At 36.0% G+C, this 22427-nt stretch overlaps 3 protein-coding genes across 4 annotated transcripts; 2 read left to right on the forward strand and 1 right to left on the reverse strand.

Moving 5' to 3' along the window:
* Positions 1-4231: 4231 nt before the first annotated feature.
* LOC117342260 lies at positions 4232-7632 on the forward strand. 2 transcript variants are annotated; one of them, XM_033904347.1, is made up of 2 exons: positions 4232-4428; positions 5345-7632. In XM_033904347.1, exons 1-2 carry the CDS (start codon positions 4247-4249, stop codon positions 6249-6251), a joined length of 1089 nt encoding a protein of 362 aa, XP_033760238.1. In that variant the 5' UTR covers positions 4232-4246; the 3' UTR covers positions 6252-7632. The 2 variants fall into 2 exon arrangements, with proteins under 2 accessions (XP_033760238.1, XP_033760239.1); XM_033904348.1 differs by having other exon boundaries at positions 4311-4439.
* Positions 7633-20082: 12450 nt separating this feature from the next.
* On the reverse strand, positions 20083-20921 carry LOC117341661. Its single transcript, XM_033903523.1, has 2 exons — positions 20538-20921; positions 20083-20339 (listed from the first exon to the last, which is right to left on the reverse strand). Exons 1-2 carry the CDS (start codon positions 20698-20700, stop codon positions 20152-20154), a joined length of 351 nt encoding a protein of 116 aa, XP_033759414.1. The 5' UTR covers positions 20701-20921; the 3' UTR covers positions 20083-20151.
* On the forward strand, positions 20867-22006 carry LOC117341870. The gene is made up of 4 exons (XM_033903731.1): positions 20867-20939; positions 21214-21346; positions 21548-21630; positions 21798-22006. Exons 1-4 carry the CDS (start codon positions 20867-20869, stop codon positions 22004-22006), a joined length of 498 nt encoding a protein of 165 aa, XP_033759622.1.
* The last annotated feature ends 421 nt before the right edge of the window (positions 22007-22427 follow it).

Here is a 22427-nt window from a genome sequence, read left to right on the forward strand (position 1 = left end):
TGATACACACATCACACGTTTATACACAATACCACTGGTGTTACAATCAAATGGTGTTATTATACACATCACACTGTGTTATTATACACACCACCCACAATGGTGTTATTATACACATCACACTGTGTTATTATACACATCACACTGGTGTTATTACACACATCACACTGTGTTATTACACACATCACACTGTGTTATTACACATTACTTTATACACAATCACACTGTGTTATTAACACACACGTATCATCACACTTGTGTTATTACACACATCACACTGGTGTTATTACACACATTCACACTGATCCACCCTGGTGTTATTACACACAATCACACTGGTGTTATTACACAATCACACTGGGTTTTACCACCACCTATACACACATCACACTGGTTTATTACACAATCACACTGGGTATTAACACATCACACTGGTGTTATTACACTCACACTGTGTGTTATTACACACATCACACTGGTGTTATTACACACATCACAATGGTGTTATTACACACATCACAGCTAGGTGTATTACACACATCACACTGGTGTTATTACACACTCACACTGTGTTATATACAAATCAGCTGGTGTTATTACACACATCACACTGGGTGTTAGTACACATATCACACTGGTGTTATTACACATAGCACACTGGTGTTATTATACACATCACCGTGGTTATTATAACACACGTCACCTGGTGTTATTACACACTCACACTGGTGTTATTATACACATCACGCTGGGTTTATTACCCACATCACACTGTTGGTATTAACACACCTCCACTGGTGTTATTACACACATCACACTGGTGTTATTACACACATCACACTGGTGTTATTACACACATCACACTGGTGTTATTACACACATCACACTGGTGTTATTACACACATCACACTGGTGTTATTACACACATCACACTGGTGTTATTACACACATCACACTGGTGTTATTACACACATCACACTGTGTTATTATACACATCACACTGTGTTATTATACACATCACACTGGTGTTATTACACACATCACACTGGTGTTATTATACACATCACACTGGTGTTATTACACATCACACTGGTGTTATTATACACATCACACTGTGTTATTACACACATCACACTGGTGTTATTACACATCACACTGGTGTTATTACACACATCACACTGGTGTTATTACACACATCACACTGGTGTTATTACACACATCACACTGGTGTTATTACACACATCACACTGGTGTTATTACACACATCACACTGGTGTTATTATACACATCACACTGTGTTATTACACACATCACACTGGTGTTATTACACACATCACACTGGTGTTTATTACACACATCACACTGGTGTTATTACACACACATCACACTGTGTTTATATTACCACTCAACATTTATGTTATTACGCCACCTCGCACTGTTGCAAGTTACACACATCAACACTGGTGGTAGTACAGACATCATACTAGTGTTATTATACAATATACACTGAATGATAACACACTTCACCCGGAATGTTATTACACGCATCACACTGGGTGTTATTCACGCATCAACTGTTGGGATTAAAACACACACTTATTACCACAAGGCCGCAAAGGTATTCCATACATCACACTGGTTTAATGTTACATCTAACACGGTGGTTCTTACATCCTTCACTGGATGTTGTTACATTCCAAAAAAACACAAAACACACTGGTGTTATTACAACCATAACACTGGTGTTATTACACACATCACTCATGGTTTATTACACACATCACAATGGTATTATTACACACATCACACTGGTGTTATTATACACATCACACTGGTGTTATTACACACATCACACTGGTGTTATTACACACATCACACTGGTGTTATTACACACATCACACTGGTGTTATTATACACATCACACTGTGTTATTACACACATCACACTGGTGTTATTACACACATCACACTGGTGTTATTATACACATCACACTGGTGTTATTATACACATCACACTGGTGTTATTACACACATCACACTGGTGTTATTACACACATCACACTGGTGTTATTACACACATCACACTGGTGTTATTACACACATCACACTGGTGTTATTACACACATCACACTGGTGTTATTACACACATCACACTGGTGTTATTACACACATCACACTGGTGTTATTACACACATCACACTGGTGTTATTACACATCACACTGGTGTTATTACACACATCACACTGGTGTTATTACACACATCACACTGGTGTTATTACACACATCACACTGGTGTTATTACACACATCACACTGGTGTTATTACACACATCACACTGGTGTTATTACACATGTCACACTGTGTTATTACACACATCACACTGGTGTTATTACACACATCACACTGGTGTTATTATACACATCACACTGGTGTTATTACACACATCACCCTGGTGTTATTACACACATCACACTGGTGTTATTACACACATCACACTGGTGTTATTATACACATCACACTGGTGTTATTACACACATCACACTGGTGTTATTACACACATCACACTGGTGTTATTATACACATCACACTGGTGTTATTACACACATCACACTGGTGTTATTAACACACGTCACACTGGTGTTATTACACACATCACACTGGTGTTATTACACACATCACACTGGTGTTATTACACACATCACACTGGTGTTATTACACACATCACACTGTGTTATTACACACATCACACTGGTGTTATTACACATCACCACTGGTGTTATTACACACATCACACTGGTGTTATTACACACATCACACTGTGTATTACACACATCACACTGGTGTTATTACACACATCACACTGGTGTTATTACACACATCACACTGGTGTTATTACACATCACACTGGTGTTATTACACACATCACACTGGTGGTATTACACACATCACACTGGTGTTATTACACACATCACACTGGTGTTATTACACACATCACACTGGTGTTATTACACACATCACACTGGTGTTATTACACACATCACACTGGTGTTATTACAAACATCACACTGGTGTTATTACACACATCACACTGGTGTTATTATACACATCACACTGGTGTTATTACACACATCACACTGGTGTTATTACACACATCACACTGGTGTTATTACACACATCACACTGGTGTTATTACACACATCACACTGGTGTTATTACACACATCACACTGGTGTTATTACACACATCACACTGGTGTTATTACACACATCACACTGGTGTTATTACACACATCACACTGGTGTTATTACACACATCACGCTGGTGTTATTACACATATCACACTGGTGTTATTACACACATCACACTGGTGTTATTACACACATCACATTTATGTTATTACGCACATCGCACTGATTGCATTACACACATCACACTGGTGTTATTACAGACATCATACTAGTGTTATTATACATATTACAGTGAATTGATAACACACATCACACTGATGTTATTACACGCATCACACTGGTGTTATTACACGCATCACACTGTTGGTATTAAACACCACACTTATTACACACACCGCAAAGGTTATTACATACATCACACTGGTGTTAATATTTACATATAACACTGGTGTTATTACACACATTACACTGATGTTGTTACATCACACTGGTGTTATTACAACCATAACACTGGTGTTATTACACACATAGCGCTGGTGTTATTACACACATCACACTGGTGTTATTACATACATTACACTGGTGTTATTACATACATCACACTGGTGTTATTACGCACATCGCACTGATTTCATTACACACATCACACTGGTGTTATTACAGACATCATACTAGTGTTATTATACATATTACACTGAATTGATAACACACATCACACTGATGTTATTAAGACATCACACTAGTGTTATTACACACATCATACTGGTGTTATTACACGCATCACACTGTTGGTATTAAACACCACACTTATTACACACACCGCAAAGGTTATTACATACATCACACTGGTGTTAATATATACATATAACACTGGTGTTATTACACACATTACACTGATGTTGTTACATCACACTGGTGTTATTACACATATCACACTGGTGTTATTACAACCATCACACTGGTGTTATTACACACATCACTCATGGTTTATTACACACATCACAATGGTATTATTACACACATCACACTGGTGTTATTATACAAAGCTCTATCTGATTCATGGCAGTATTGACCTGTTATGTATGTGATGTTTTTAAGCCAAATAAATATTTTAATTTTACATACGATTTAATCCACCAGGCACTACCTCCCTGTCTCTCAGACGACATCATTCTTCAACAAAGAGCTGAGAAAACCGAGCACATCAAATATCTGACGATAAACTGGACTTGCATTAGTCGGTAAGTATACAGTACGTTTTTTTTTTTTTTTTAATTTTCGTCCTTTTTTTATTTAATCTCTTTTTCGGGCTCAAGCTCCCATTTGATCCAACTATCCTTGTGTATACACTTTTATATGTTTAATAAATTACTGGGTTTATCATCCCGTGAACAGTTATAGGGCTCATTTAAAAACGATATGTCTCTGTAGTAGTTGGTGGCTACCTCACTGAGCACCGTATGGAAGGCTATGATATTCAGATCACTAATGATAAACTATCCTGACAGTACGACTGCACAAGAGGTTCACCGTATGGAAGGCTATGATATTCAGATCACTAATGATAAACTATCCTGACAGTACGACTGCACAAGAGGTTCTCTGGTCTCAGTTTCCTATGTGTTAGAAGTACTCTTTTTTTATATTTCTTCATAAGCAGAGTCATCAGTGATTATTTTCCTAGTCATACTGGAATTTCCTAGAAAATAGACAATATTTTATTCAATATGTCATGTGTCGGTGTGAACCACCGTATTTTGGAGTGTGTGTGTGGTCAATTTACATAAATAGCACAATGGAATTGTAAAATACCAGATTATTAGGCATTGTATATTGAAATAACATCCACTCCATGTAATATAAATGGATACTTGTCCCGGGGTGTTTGAAAAAACTAAGACAGGAATAAACTAGACTGTGACTGTTTTCGTCAAACAACAGATACAACGGGTACTTTGGGCCTATATCAGTTTAAATCATGACGGTGTTAATACCTTACTACGGCTGACTTACTTCAGAACAACTAACGATATTTTTCTCGCCAAAAGTGTGTGAACTAACTGATGACGTATTGAGATTTTTTAGAATCCAATATATAACTGTACATATAACAATGTAGATGTGTGTTACTTATTGCGTCATTTCTTTGTTATACAGATACACAGATACACAAGAGGATCCAGAGTGTCGCCGAACTCCATCTTGTCACGTTATATTACTAATAGTCATGGCTTCAAAACTCGGCCGCTCAATTATCAAAGCACAGCGTCCTATTAGACCCAAAGGACAAGTAAAGTGTGATGTCCACAAACAAAATGAAGTCGTATTTTTATGTCAGGACTGTAAAATGTTAATCTGTACAAAATGTTCTATCACTCTCCATAAAGAACATATAAACAGTTTTCTGGAGATATCTGACATCAAAACACGACACAATCAAATACTCCAGGACTTTGTCAATGAAACAGAAAATGTAAATATTCCAAAACTTAACCAAGAAATCATCTCATCTCGAACAAAAAAGACTTCATGTAAACCTATGTACGATAAACTTCGCAAAAACATCATCGACAATACTAAAAAATGTAAGTTAGAGTTAGACAAAATCACTGAGGATTATATCGCACTTTGTGACAAGATGGAGGTGGCGGCCATGGACCTAATACAGACCCACATCACAGACCTGGAGAGTAGACTGAAAACTTTGAGGGAACTCTCATCAGAGTATAAACAGACTCTCCAGACAGGAACCAGTGTACTCGTGTACGACTCGGTAACAGAAATCCGGGAAATGGATCCAGACATCCCACCGACACCTAACATAGACATGGCACAGTTTACTCCGGGTATAGACAGACTAAGTCACCTAAAACAGGCCCTCGGGAACCTCAAACTTACTACTGACCATCTCCAGGCAGGATCGGCAACTAGTGGTCACTCCGACCAACGTCCAGTAGTCCGACCAAAACAGTCTACAGAGGCTGGTCAAGCGTCCACTGGAGAAGTCCGGTACAAACTTCGTGACCGTCCAACCGTCATGTCCCAGTTCCCATACCCGGAGTAACATCAGATCGATCTGTCCTACATCTGATGGACGTGCGTGGCTGTGTGACTATGACACCAACACAGTAAATCTCATCGACAACCAAGGTCAGGTCATACAGACGGTACGACACAGCAGTGACATACAGGACATCAGTCTGGACCCCACCACAGGTCGTCTGTGGTTCTGTTGTTATGGGGATAACACTATCTGTGAAGTATCTACATCACATAAACCAGTCACAAGATTCACTACAGAGGATGGCCCAGTCAGTCTGTGTGTGACCAGGGAGGGTCGGGTAGTGGTGGGTACAGGGGATGATAGACAGGGGTACAAGGTGGGGGTGTATACAGTGGACGGTCAGGTGTTACATACAGACATTGTGGAGGGGGACGTACGGTCAATATCACAATGTGGTGTTACAGGTAATATAGCTGTAGTAGTGGGTTATAAACGTATCATTGTGTACAACTCAACACTCCAGCTCCTGGTCAACTACCAGGGGGAGGGGATACAGGCCCGGGGGGAGGGGATACAGGTACAGGGGTCAGTCACACCAGACGAGTTTGGTCCTCGTACAGTTGTATATGACAGTAAGGGTAATATTGTTATTGCTGACGAGACAAGGAACACAATAGAACTGATAAGTGGAGCAGGGAAGTACATAAAAACACTTCACACAAACAAAGGACGACAGGGAGTAGTAGGTATACAGAAGGGTGATGTGTTGTGGTCATGAATTAGTGTTAGATACAGGAGAGTACGGGACTCAAACTCCTCAAGTATTATAGTGACTGAGTGACTCAACCTTGAGTGAGGATACAGACAGTTTATATCAGTGGACTTAAACAACATTAACTTTACATTGTTATATCATCATACATTTATAATAATATGTAAAAGGCATGTAATCAATTTATTGTTAAATGTACTGTAAATATAATTGTGTAAACATGTCGCTGTGATACCGGTTTCTCAACATATATAATGTGTTTACCGTTAAATGTACGGTCATTATAATTTCATAAACATGTCCCTGTGATACATTTTAACTACTGTTTTACAACATGTAGAATGTGTTTACCGTTAAATGTACTGTAAATATAATTTTATCAATACACACAGACCGCGGAATTATAGCCACGTCACTGTGATACATTTCAACTACTGTAATGAAATCTGAAATCAACATCCCTGCATCTGTTTTATGTGTATAACCTGACTCCCCCTACCTCTTCAGGTGGCTCGTTCCATTCGAATTTAATTGATCCAGAGAAAGTTTTTTTTTTTAAGTTAACATACACAGGTCACGTGACGTCATTAGTAGTATCACCTGTTTTAATCTATGTAACGTGTAGTGTATTTACGGCTTTTATGTAATAAATATTTCTTGAATCGATAACAATTTGTCGTTTTATGTTATTTCAGTCAATGTACAAGCTCAGCGAGAGTTGACAGTATATGATGTATATGAAATACAGGAAGTCGGTAGCCTGAATTGACAGTTTATTAGATACAGGAATTCGGTAACCTGAGTTGACAGTATACGAGATACAACAATTCGGTAGCCGGAGTTGACTGTAAACGAGATACAGGAACTCGGTAGCCCTAATTGACAATATATGAGATACAGGAATTCGGTAGTCCGAGTTGACAGTATATGAGATACAGGAATTCGGAAGCCTGAGCTGACAGTATATGAGATACAGGAATTCGGTTGTCCGAGTTGACAGTATATGACATATAGGAATTCGGAAGCCTGAGCTGACAGTATATGAGATACAGGAATTCGGTAGCCTGAGCTGACAGTATATGAGATACAGGAATTCGGTAGCCTGAGCTGACAGTATATGAGATACAGGAATTCAATAACCCGAGTTGACATTATGAGATACAGGAATTCGGTAGCCTGAGTTGACTTTATAAGATCGATATATGTAACATCCGCTCCATAAACACTGGACGTGAAAGTTCGTTTTGGGATGGTTGTGGTGTGATAAACATAATTCAACGCAGGATATAAAGTTTACTTATAATTATTAATCCACATGGAAATCCCGAAGGAACAATTTAATCCTACAGCAATACCGCATATTATTTAGCAAAAGAACTAACAGTAAATAGTTTGGATCCCTTTGATGTCCCACACTGCTCGGCGACTCTCAAAAGGCAAACGTTTCTGATTGATTAACCAATCAGTGAAACACTACAAGTTCGAATACAAACGTTCGATTGACGTACAATGTACTTGCAGTTTTGCAAGTAGGCGGGGCTAAAATAGTCGGTCAAAATGTCCGAATCATTTTTTTCAAAATTGATTTTTTATGCAAGCACCTAGAATTTTTTTACATGTAGTTTTAAAATGGTGTTTTCATCAAGTGTTCAACATATCACAATCACATTTTAAGTAGCGAGTAGCTTAAAAGTACGCGTTGATTTGCAGAATTTTAAAAAGAATACGAGGGAAAGAGTGTTAGATAGGCTTTTATAACCATATAAAAAAAATCTTTAATAGATAAGCCTACCCAATAAGTTTAAAATCTTACATCACAGAACGAAACATAATAAATATAAAAAAAATGAGTAATGACACTTGCTTGTATGGTATTTTGGCCAAAAACTTGGATAGTTTATTAGAACTTTTTTAAATGTAACCTGTTTTTGTTACTATTTAAAAAAAAATGTGAGAATGAAGAAGACGTTTCGGAATATCAAAATATGTATCTTAGAAACAATAACTACAATAATAAGTTTACTTTGTATTTTTCATTAACTTACGTTGAACTTGAGGTCCAATTGAAACATTTAAATATTCAATATTTCGATAATACTGGTGGATGTCAGCCAATGATATTTCACGCAATGCTTCGGAGATGATGGTCATTACTATTTAGTTATTGGCATATTGCCGTGAAAAATCACATTACTGTTGATTTTATTATTATTCAAGATTTCATTAAAAAAATTATTATGTTAATTGTAGAAACACTTCTACAATAAACTGCATTGAAGTGTACGGGATCCACGGTTCAGAACAGAAATTAGGGACGGGGATTATCATCAGTCCGCTATCGAATCACAGCAACCCTCCGTCATAACGACATCAAAGAAACACGTGTATTGCACGTGATACCAGGAACATGTATACGTCGCTGATTTATCCGACCTCACATCCCCTCTTGAAAGAAAACGTTGTTGTAGCATCTTGATCATGATTAAAAAAAATCGTGTTTCGATCGGCGTCAGAGATATCCTCGACTATATCCTACAGTAACATTGTAAGTGAAGAATCGAGGATTTGCATTCCATTATAAATATAAAATAAAGGTGTCAAAAGTTACACGCAAGACAAATTAAAGTGAAAAAAGTGTATCTGTGATATCGTGTGTAAGGTTTACATTTTGTAAGATGGGTAGGACTTCGCGTATTTAAAAAAATCCTGTAGGAGAACACAAGTAGAACACGAGTACTAAAAGTTTTCCTATGGCTCACTCTAGGATAATAGTCGTGTCTATAATGGTATTTACCGAGAAAATAAATCACAATATAATTCCTAAAGAGGCTTACCCGCAGACGGACCGGTAAACGGCACATCTCCGATCACTAAATAAACTTCAGTACACGTTTCTATGTGACAAAATTAGAGGCTTTCCGACTTTTTTTCTTGAAAACAATTACAGAATATGTATTTAAAATACGTTTTAAAACTCAACCGGAGAGGGAAATGTATGGAATATAACGGCAAATCTTCTTTGTAAATCGCCGCTGCCTTTGAAGTTATCACTGTGCGGCACTGTGCACGTGCTTGTTTCTTTGATGTGTCAATCAAATTAGACTTATTGCGGGTTGCGATTAAATAAATAATATTTAAAAATGAGGTTTTAATATCACTTTTCAGCGTTTTATGAGGAAAATAAAATGAAAAACTCAACAATTCCAACAATCTGTCATGTGTAAAAAATCTTTTTCTATTAGCCAATTTTTCTGATCTCTCTGCGGGCAAGCCTCTTTAATTTACGAACAAAAAATCATCCCAGCTGACTTATATCCAGTACCTATATTGGACTTTACCGTCGTTATTACTAACTAGACCCTATGTATCGCGGAAAGCGTATTGTGATCGTAACCCCGCGAGTATCGATGATGATACCACTTCATATTTGTACCTCTATACCAGAAAGAGTCATGGTTTGATTAAAGAAGAACACGAATCTTAGTCATAGACGTTGTGTAGATTATTTTAATAGCCTATCGACTGTGCTGTTACGTGTCGGTTTGGCGTCTATATTTGTACACCTATTCTTGACCGTCGATGTGAAGCAATATTCAATTCAGTATGTTCTTTTTAATTCCATCCAAAATGGGGCAACACTGAATACAATACAAACAAATAAAAATAGAGTGACCAACAGACAGGTAACTGACATGAGATTACATATACATGAACATATGGTATACATTTTTTAATTACATGTATGATACCCGATATATCAGGGACGTATAATAATGTCCCTGGATATATATACACGGTTTATGACTTCACTAAATTTTGACAGTGCTTCAAAAATATCGTTACAAGACCCTGAACAGGAACTAATGCATGATGAAACAAATCGCCTTACGCCAAAACTGTCAGGTGGAAGAATTCGATGTGATACGCGTGTAACACTGACGAGTCCTTGGTAGTCGACTCCGATGGGAAGGATGTTGCGATTCGTTGGTAGGTTCGTCTCTGCAATTTAACGTGATTTAAGAAACTTTTCCTAATGGACCGATGAATCGGGACACTTGAATGCACTTGAATGTAAATAACCGAAATGTTGAGTTTTTTTTTAACTTTTGGGTTAAACTGTCAAATTCATGATAATTTGTCCTTTATACCAAATAATTTCAATTAATTTGTAATATTTGAAGATGTTGTCAATTGACTTATCCTGACCTTTAACCCAAAATATCCCATGAGCGTCTCTAAATCCCTGTATTGTCATTTCTAATTATAGCCAAAGGCACTGACCACTGGTCCCACGAACCGTGTGCTACATAATAACGACTGACATTCAGTGCTACCACAAGATTTCACAAGATTTCACAAGATTTTATTGGTTCACTCATGACATATATACATATGTAACAAGAGGTCATAAAGGGGAAAAAGAGAACTATTGGATGGACAAAGTAATCAATAGACAAATCAAGATAAATCATACAAATCATGAATTATTCTAATGTTCTTTACATACTTAAAAGCTTAATTACTCTTTGGATAAAACGACTTACTTTACTTAACAAACCTGAATTACATATAGAGAACATTCCTTTCATTTTGTCACAATTAGGATTAATATAATAATATTTTGGTATATAAATTGCTCGTAGTGCTACAACAGAATCATTTTTACAGACATATAGATAGTGGTACTCATCACCAACACAGTTTGTACAGAGAGGACATAACCTTTCCTCGCGAGGAACGTTATTCCATCTCCCTGTCTCTATAGGAAATTTTAAATTAGAAGTTCTAAATTTACACAAATATCTTCGGTCGTTATGATTCAATTTCAATAGGTATGGTTCAAAATTAAACTGAGATTTATACAAAGAATATACTTGTCCTCGCGAGGAGCTATCAATTTCATTAAACCATTTTTGAACAAATTGATCTTGAAGTCTTTGTTTAATGATTATTTTAAGATATTCTCTATTACTTGTACAAGAATGTTGAAGTAACCATATATCATTAAAACCAGTATTGTTCAATATGTCTCGTATATATAATAACCATCTAGAACTAAATACTGAATCCTGATGTAACTTGTACATTAATTTATACATTGTAGTAGATAATTTCATTTCACCTGTTATGAGTTTATGCCAAAACATAATCATTCTTGTTTATATTTCAATTTCTAAAGGGTACCTACCCAATTCACCATATACCATATAATTTGGCGTACTTGTGCGAACATTTAAAATCCTTTTACAAAACTGTAAGTGTATTTTTTCAATAATCTTAGTATTTTCGTAGCCCCAGATTTCACATGCATATAACAAAATTGGCATAACAAGTGCATCAAATAGTTTTAACTGCAGATCTATCGGTAATGAAATATTTCTAATTTTTGTATACAATGCGTACATGGCTTTCTTTGCTTGTTCCGATAATTTACTTCTGGCTTTTGTGAAAACACCATTATAATTTAACATTAATCCAAGATATGTATAGGAGTCTTGTATATCTAAGCTCTCATTATTGAATAAAAAGTTGACGTTTCTTCGACTTTTTCTTTTTTCAAATATTATTACTTTTGTTTTTTGCGTGTTAACCGAAAGTTTCCATTCATCACAATAGTTTTGAAATTCGTTTAATGCATTCTGTAACCCATCTGGTGTTTCAGCCATAAGAACAGTATCATCAGCATATAATATAACAAACAGTTTTACATACAAATCCAGGTTTTGTTCACTTAGTGTATATACATCATTCAAAAACGGAACATTATGTTGGTCAAGAAAAGTTTCTAAATCATTAAGAAACAAGGAAAACAAAAATGGTGACAAATTTTCCCCTTGTTTTACCCCGACATCACACATGAAGAAATCAGACTTGTCATTACCGTTAATTACACAAGATTTTGTATTTTGATAAAAATTATAAATGACCTTGAATATTTTCCCCGTTATTCTACTATTCTGAAGTTTTCTCCATAACCCCGCTCTCCACACAGTGTCGAACGCCTTTTTAAAATCAATGAAGGAGCAATATAGTTTTTTACCCTTCGAGAAATATAAAGAAATTAATGAATGTAATATGAAAATATTTTCGGTGGTAGAATATCCCTTTCGGAATCCGGCTTGGGCGGATGACACTAGATTGATTTTATCGGCCAATTTGGTTAATCTATCATTAACTATAGAGGTAAATACCTTCCCCAAACAAGATACAAGTGTTATCGCTCGATAATTATCTGGGTCCCTAGGGTCTCCTTTGTTCTTATATATTGGTTTAATTATACCTACAGTCCATTCCTGAGGCACTCTTCCAGTATTAAGAATTATATTAAATAGGTCTGTATATAGAGGCAAACATATGTCTATAGTACTTTTTATGTATTCATTTCGTATTTCGTCAATTCCACTAGCTTTATTATTTTTAAGATTTTCTATAGCGTTTATTATTTCCGCTGCAGTAATTTCTGAATTAAGGTCTTCAGTGAAATCATCCTCATCATCTAAGAAAGTAATATCAATATTATCATCTTCATAATTGGCCGAGTTCAATTTTTTGAAATAATCGTAAAGTTCATTTATCGGTATTTTACTTTGACATGTTTTTGATTGGCCTGAGACCTTATTTAGCATATCCCATAAAAACTTTGGATTGTTTTTTACAGAGTCTCTTAATTTATTCTCCATATTAAATGTATACTTTTTATATTCTTTATTTACTGCTTTTCTATAAATACGACTTCTCCTTTTTAGTTCGTTTTTATTCGCAAAATTTTTTATTCTGCTATAATTTTGTTTGGCAGTATGAAATTCTTTACGAAGTTTTCTACAATTAGCCGTAAACCATGGTTTATTATTATCATTTCTTCTGACTTTGTGTACAGGTTTACGTCCAAATGACATGTTAGCAGCGGTAGTGAATAAAGCACTAATACTTTTAGAAACATTATCAATTTCTGCACCTGTTACCAAATCTGGTTGTTTAGTTTTAAGGGTTTTTACATATTCTTCTAGCTCGGCAAATTGGTTACCTTCATCAGTTGCTATGAAATTAGTAAAATCATTTTTCAGTTCTTCCTTCCATTTCACATAGCTACTGTTTTTATCATTTGAATTATCATATTTATTGTTATCCTGTTCGAGTTGCATGTTAAATTCAAATTCTATTCTGTTATGTACATCGGACAATACCGGGTTAAAATCAAGTACTTTAAAGTTTTTTACTACTTGAAACAAATCAGAGGTGAGCAGCAAATAATCGATTAATGAGGAGTCATGACACGTGTTCTTCCCATGTAGTCGATCATACCCAATTCTTCCATTTGCTATATACATATTATTATTTTTACAAAAGTCCAATAATTTATTACCGTGAATATTTGATTTCGAAGTGCATTCACTAGAACGTTGCAAAGGTATGTTATTAGACATCAATTTTTCATAATCATACATGATTTTATGAAGTTCATCACTTTCATTTACACTCAAAATATCAAGAAGGGAAGCATCCGGTACAATATAATCTTGCTTCCTCTCAGTTTTTGCATTAAAATCTCCTATCAGGGCTACCGTTCGGTTATTTGACACAGACAACGAATGAAGGACGTAAACCTAAAACGGGTTAATTAACAACTAATCTAAGGGAAGCAACTCGAATAAACTTGGATGACAATATCGTATAATACGCATAACAGGTAAAACTTGTCTTTAGATAAAACGTACCTACTAACTCTTAAATATCCTTAGTGACATCTTAAACAACCTATCTATTTCCTAGTTCACTACATACACAGGAATTCGGTAGTCCGAGTCGACAGTATATGAGATACAGGAATTCGGTAGCCCGAGTTGACAGTACAGTATATGAGATACAGGAATTCGGTAACCTAAGTTGACAGTATATGAGACTGTCCACGATCATGCACGGTATACCGTGATCCGTCACAGTCCACCGAATCACGTGGACATATGAAAAATCCACGTCATATCGTGGTTCGTGACGATCCGCGATATTGAGTGGGCAACCACTACACGATAGGCCGTGAAGACTCGCGCTGTTCCGCGATATAGGATGGACACTTGCTTGTCCGAAATGCATACCAGTTGTCCGGTTGTACAATCACTGTCAGAGCGAAATTTGACCAGATTAACGTGTACCCTGAATAAATAACTATCTGAAGCATGAAAATGCGTCATTGCAGAAAACAAGAAGAGGGAAAGTGCAAGCTATCCGTCTCTTCCGAGAAATGACTATTCTTTTCTAAAATACTTACCTTTAGCGCGACTGATATATCCATGTATTTGGACTTTTCCTTCGTATAACCCTGTGATATTTGTAGACAAATATCTGTTATGCATTATGCTTCTAAGATACATGCATCTTTACGTACATGTGTTACAGTTATAAAATTTTAAAATGATTGTGATTTTATATATCGAGCCAAATTAGGACTATTGCAAATGTCTTTACAATGAAAATGATCTAATTCGAACATATTGCATTTTGTGATTATTTCATTAATACAAATAATCTGTAGCGCTAGATTTCCTGTTGATATGAATAAATCATTTTACTGGCATGTTTTTATGTTTCCTTAATTTTATAATAATTTCAATATATTAAATCAGTGCATTGACGCAGAAAATAATTTGAGAAGCTCGTCTATTTGACGCTTCAAATTTTGACAAACACTAGTGCTGCATGTAAGTTCTTTTGTGTTGAATGTCCTATATACAGACCAAAGTGTTGGTTAGCTATAGTCAGTGACACTAATTGACCCCAAGGGGTTCATTACGAGATTCGGCCAACCGTGTAACACCCCGACTGTCGCAAAATTGGTCACAGGTGAATTCTCCAATTAACAACGTTACCTCAAGTTAAATTATGTTATTTACAACCTAGATCTATTGCTTAGAAACAGTATAGTGTATTTCAATTGATTTAAGAATATTGGGACTGAACTGCAGCCATTCTCTCACAAAATCGGCAAAATCTCAAACGAAACTTATAAACATGAATTAGTACAAAAAAAGACAGAGACGTATATATACACTTATATACATTATTGTGACTGTAATAACTGTATGAATCAAAGATATATTAAATAAATTCTTGTAAAAACTTTAATACTCGTCAGCTGAAAGGCCGTAATAGCGGTCGTAAAACCTGTTAAATAAACGTGAAGTATACGCCTCTGATTTTAAGTATAAATCATTCTGTTCTTGTGTTCTTGCAACGACAATTAAAATTAACAAACTTAATTTATAATCTGAAAAGATATATGTTTATTTTTATATTTTCTACAAGTTTCGAGAAATCAAAAGTAAACAAGAACCTTATGTTTGATGGAAGTTAGCGCTACGATTTCCTCAATACAGAGAATATGTACAATATATAATGAAAATAGTTGTTACCTATTCGTAGCTTGACTACGATGGAATTATGTCACAAATGTGGATTTTTTTATGAAGACCCAATGACACATCTAGTGCAACAGTGTAAGTATATTTCCGAGTTCAGAGACCAGCTCTGGTACTGTATAATCAACATCAATGGTATTCTGTTTAGTGTCTATTTATTACAAATATTGATTGGAGGAAATATTACCTTCGAAATTAGTGAAGACGAGATGAATAAGTTCAGAACAAAATCAGCCATTTTTGTGTACAAAATGTGTAAACTATACTTTGCCTGAAGTATACAATAGTTTTGTTTAAAAAAACGTATATAATTAAAAATTTTGTATAAGCTATGCACACGTAGTTAAATGTACTGATATAACATGATATACCAGTATCAGCTATACAAGAGATTCAATTTATAGGAGTATACGCGTGTGGGAAGATATCATGTCGCGAGGGGGAATCTCCTCCACCCTTGTGTGACCAAGACCATATAGGTATTCTCCGGTCTGCGGTTTGATTTGTTTGTTTTTATTTAACGTCCTATTAACAGCCAGGGTCATTTAAGGACGTGCCAGGTTTTCAAGGTGGAGGAAAGCGGTCTGTATAAGATTATATTATATTACATAGAGACACCTTTATTGAATGTATGCCTATATAGTTATGCATAAGTATTACCGGGTATGTATCACGTATCAATATATTACAAGTTCGTTCCCAGCCCAAACCGTCCGGATTACGAGTTTTCCGTGTCATGTCCCGGAGGCTCAAAAACAAGTAGAAATTACAAACGTTAAATACCTAAAATAAAAGACCCGGATTTTGCGAAAGTTTTAAAAACCCTAAAATGAAAGACCCATTATGTGCAATGTACGTTTTTTACGTAACTTAGACCCGCGGTCTGTACAACTTACCATCAGTTCATGATTTTTTTTAATGATTTATACGTAAGTTAAAAATCTGAAATAATCAATTAATGTGTTGAATCGTTATGCACTTTGCTGTACCAGAACCCCCAAGTGAGATCTACCCAAGCTGTCCGATAATTATTAAACCCGTATTCACTTAACAATGTGACGCTTAATTAAGTGGATCAGAGGTATCAGACACTATTAACTAATCTGTGTGTAATTAACCAAGTTCTTGTGATCACTGCCTAATACGTAAATGTATCATGTGTGTAATTAATAACATGCACCTTTCAATGAGTCTTCGTTTCACGTAACGGTTTTACCCAATACAAGTGTTAATGATGTTAAATACCGATCATAAATTTATTACATGTATTTGAGATTGATTAATTATCGTATCACGGACAGTATGTTAGTGCATGAAGTCTTATTATAAAAACAGAGCTTCATTGTAACACAGGTAAACACTCGGGGCTATGACCTGGCAGCGGTCGCTTTGACTCAGATTCAGATTGTTTAATTGCTTAAGTTTTACAACTTATCACAATAACACAAGACATGATACATTATATACAAAGGCAAACAACAGCACAAGTATCTACCTGGCACACAACTTTCACCATACGCCTCTCGCCCATTCAATCTATTTGAAATTATATGTAATTAGTGTGTTTGATGGAAACTTAATTACGCATAACTTCAATCAGATTACGCCCATACTCACCATTCATTCAATCTCACATGTATCCCCTACCCCTCCCCAGCCACATACAAACCCAATATACACATATGAGATAGAGTGAGAGTACAAAAGATACATCTGGTCTTAAATCAAATTTGACTTTCTTCTATCAAGGGCTAGACCGATATATTTCCCTAACTTACACAATTCTTTTACACTTTCTGTAGTTAATAACTTAACAAATTTGAACATACTCGGGTTCCTTCTGTAATATGGTTTCAAATATTTGTATCTAATATCACTATAAAAATTACATTTAATTATGAAATGAAATTCATCTTCTATGTCGTTATTATTACATAATGTGCATATTCGTTCATTTCTCTGTAAATTTCTATATCTCCCTCTTTTCAATAAGCAAATAATGTGCCAATAATCGTATTTTGGCAATATTTCTCAAACATCTAGTATTAATGGGTTTATGTAAATATGGTTGCAAACAGAAACACATACTAAAGTTAAATATTTATACAAATTTCCTTTAGGAGAATTATTTACTATTGTTAAACATTCTTGCTGGAACATATCTTTTAACCTTAACTTAAAAATCTCTAAATCAACCTTCTGAACTGTGGGTAAATTGAATATGATAATTAAATAAGTATTTATATAATAATCCGAATTTTTATGTTAATAACCGTAGCGACTAAACAACAACTGTTCTGAATACGTATTGAAAAAACTAGATGATCTGACCACACGGGAACATTGTACGATGCTTACTTGCCGAAATATACGCAATTTAATTCCAATCCAAACCGCCTGACAGCTTCAGGTCGCCATCTTTGTTCAAATCAAAGCATCTGTGCGTTTGAAACAGTTAGCACTGCAAAGCTTCTAAATGATATTGTGATCATAAATTTTAGGTACATATAAATGAGAAAGGTTCTGAACTCCCCCAGGCTTGAAATCTGATGTATTTATTTCTAAGTACCGTAGCTTCGGTTGTATTGGGTTGATTTTTTCGAAGTAGGACTTAAATTGAAGAGAAATGGTCAATCTTTAAAATAAGCCATAACATGTTGTCGATTTCTCGATATTAGTTTACGAAATCGGGCGTGAAACTTCAAAATCCCCTCGATTTTGTTTAGTCGGACAAGTTGACGTATCGGGGTCACCACACTTTGACTCTATTGGACATAGCTTTAAATACGAAGTCCACGGGTTAATCAAGAGGTACGCTTCATCAGATCACCGAATACAACTATTACATACGCTTACTTTATGTATACGAGCACCCTATCGACGGCCCCGGGACTGTTTATGCATACTGATAGAAGATTTTCTCCTTGAGTAGCCATGTTGTGCTAGCCGCGGTAAATTTGAACAAGCATTCTGATTGGTTATAGAAATTTATTTAACCAATCAGAATGCTTGTTCAAATTTACTTTTGAATTTTGAATTTTGGATTATCAAAGAAACGAAAAGTTAATTTTAAATCATTTTCATTTTGATTGGTTAAGATTTAGGTGAGCAAATTGAGATAATTATTTACAAAGGGAATTTAATTTTCTACTCAAAACTGATAACTTTTCTTTTATTTAGATAATCTTTATTTCTTTCATTTCATTTCATTTCATTTTAAAAGGAAAATTAGATTCCCAGATATATTCGCGGGAAATGAATTTGATGACGTAACCGGAAGCGCATGCTTTCAGAACGTGACCCGGAAGATATGTTCACCTGTAAACGACAGAAACTTGACGATAATAAAAATAGAAGATTATCGAATATGACTGGATTTTTTCCGTATTTGTTGAGACACCAATGTGCTAGAATACAACGAAAGGTAACACTTATTTAATTCATAGCTATCGTATCAAATAAAACGAACAGTCATTGCGAAATAGCAGTGTCCGCTTGCTGAGCCGAAGCCCGCCAACCTGATCCGGTTCGCCAACCGATGTCGGCAGCACATTCGGCCCGCAGAGCCGGTTGACTTGGACTTTGAGGTATTTACTATATGAAGATAAAGGCCAAAATGGCATGGTAGAATATTACGACGTACATTTCTTAAAGTTGTTAAAGCCATGTAAACTATTCTGTATTAACTTTATTGTTATTTTGATTATCAGGTGAATCGCGAGTTCCTGGACTGCGATGACTTCATCGTTGGTGACGTCCGTGTCGGCAGCCACCGTCATCTGATGTTTGCCACACCTACCCAGCTTCGGCTTCTGCAGCAGGCGAGACGATGGTACTGTGACGGGACCTTCAAGATCCGCCGGGAGCCGTTCCAGCAGCTCTGGTCAATCCACGCCTTCCTGCAGCAGGACGGATGTACGAAGCAGGTCCCTCTGTGCTTCGTACTGATGTCACGTCGGACAGCTGAGGATTACGAAGCAGTGAGTAATGACAATATCTGTAAATTTATGACAGAAGATTGATACAGCATTTTCCCGAGAGCGTCACAAGGCTTTAAAGCGATAATTTGGAATTTCAGTTGCAATGCTAATATTTCTTTTTTATATTTATGTAGTATTCATTATATTATTTCATTCCACAGGTTCTGCGACACCTACTCACCTGTTTTGAATCCCCACCAGAGGTAGAAGGCTTCATGCTGGACTTCGAGGCTGGTACGTATATGATGTTTGGAATCCCCACCAGAGGTAGAAGGCTTCATGCTGGACTTCGAGGCTGGTACGTATATGAATTGATCGATATAATTATTTGATATAATCAACATGTACTACGACAACTTAAACACGCTTGCAAATAGAATAAAAGTGTTGCAATAGTAAAATATATAAAAGATCATATATACGCAAATGGTGCGATGAATATAAATGCTATTATTATTAGCTATTGTTATAAAATGTGATATCATGAAAACTTCTTTTTGCTATTTTAGGATGTTGGCGAGCCGTCCGGAGCGTGTTCCCGGGTGTGGACCTGAAGGGCTGCAGTTTTCACTGGGCCCAAGCTGTACTCCGCAAGGTCGACAGTCTTGGACTTAGGGCCTCCTTCAGGAAGCGTCAAGGTACATTGTATTTACACATATAAGACGTTTAACGAAAACGTTAGAAGTTACAATCTATCAACCAATGTATTTGTTTATTATAGTGTCATATATCACAATTACAAAATAATAAAATTACATAGTGTATAACAGTTATTTAAAACCATGCTTAAAATATATACTAGTAATATCTTATTACAATAAGCATTGTAAATATTGAACTTTATTTCAATTTTTCAGGTGTTGCGGAATACATCCGGAAGTTGATGGCGTTGCCGTTCCTCCCGTCGCCTCAGATTTACGACGCCTTTGTGAAGCTGAAGCGTCTGGCCAACACCCCAGAGCTGACTCAGCTGGTCGATTACCTCGACAGGTAAAACTTCTAAATATGTGTTTGTTGTGAATCAATCTTATTTTTCAACAGTTTTTCTAATCGTTGAAAGAATTTACCGATAAAAATGTCCTGAAGCATACGATTTCCTGACATTACACGTGTCATTCCATTTATACTCTTATTTTATAAGCAGTGTTCATACATTGAAACTCTTATGCATTGTTCCTTTGTACTTTTTAGATACTGGTTCAGGAGCGGTGTCTGGTCGACTGCGAACTGGTGCGTCCATCGACAGTCCGTCCGCACCAACAACGACGTAGAGGGTATACGTTGTACATATTAATGGGTGTCACAATACAGATTGAAAGCAAAGCGATGCCTGATATATTGTCATAATAAAAGTTCTTATTCATTAAAATAAGTCATATCTGATTATATATTTGTTAAATTGTTTTATGATCACATGATTAATCATTCATTTTGTTTATAGGTTGGCATCGCAGGATCAACACCAAGGCTCGCCGGGCGAACCTCCCGTTCTACATGCTCGTCCCATTGCTTCACCAGGAAGGCCGCCTCGTCACCCTCCAGATGAGGCTGGTAGCCGAGCAGGCCCTGCGTCGCCAGCAGACTACAGTGTACCGCCGCATCCAGGGGAGGATCCAGACGTTGTTGGACCAGGTATGTAAAACTTATTGAATTGAAATGAGAATCATTGTTATCCACTTAAGATAAGCATATACTTCCATAATATATAAAAGAATATATAAAAGGAAATGCGTACATTGTACATTTATTATCAATATGTTTTTTTTAAATGTATTTTTTTTTAAATGTAATCACTTCTATGTCTTTATTTCTAGTATGCTGAGCAGGAGATCTCGAGCTCGACCTTCCTGAAGACCGTCGGCAAGATCTACTGCCCAGCGACGGTCCGACCAACACCAGACGACGAATGAGGTAAGGATAGATATCAACGATATACATAAAACAATACTAAAGTTATACATATAAAACAATACTTAAGTTATACATATCGGTCAAAATACCGCCATGCGAATGTTTCCTCGTATAATGACATTAAATTGGAAATATACCATTATCTTATGTTATTTTAATT

Source organism: Pecten maximus, chromosome 14 (genome assembly GCF_902652985.1).
Source record: "Pecten maximus chromosome 14, xPecMax1.1, whole genome shotgun sequence".
NCBI classification, from domain to species: Eukaryota; Metazoa; Mollusca; class Bivalvia; order Pectinida; family Pectinidae; genus Pecten; species Pecten maximus.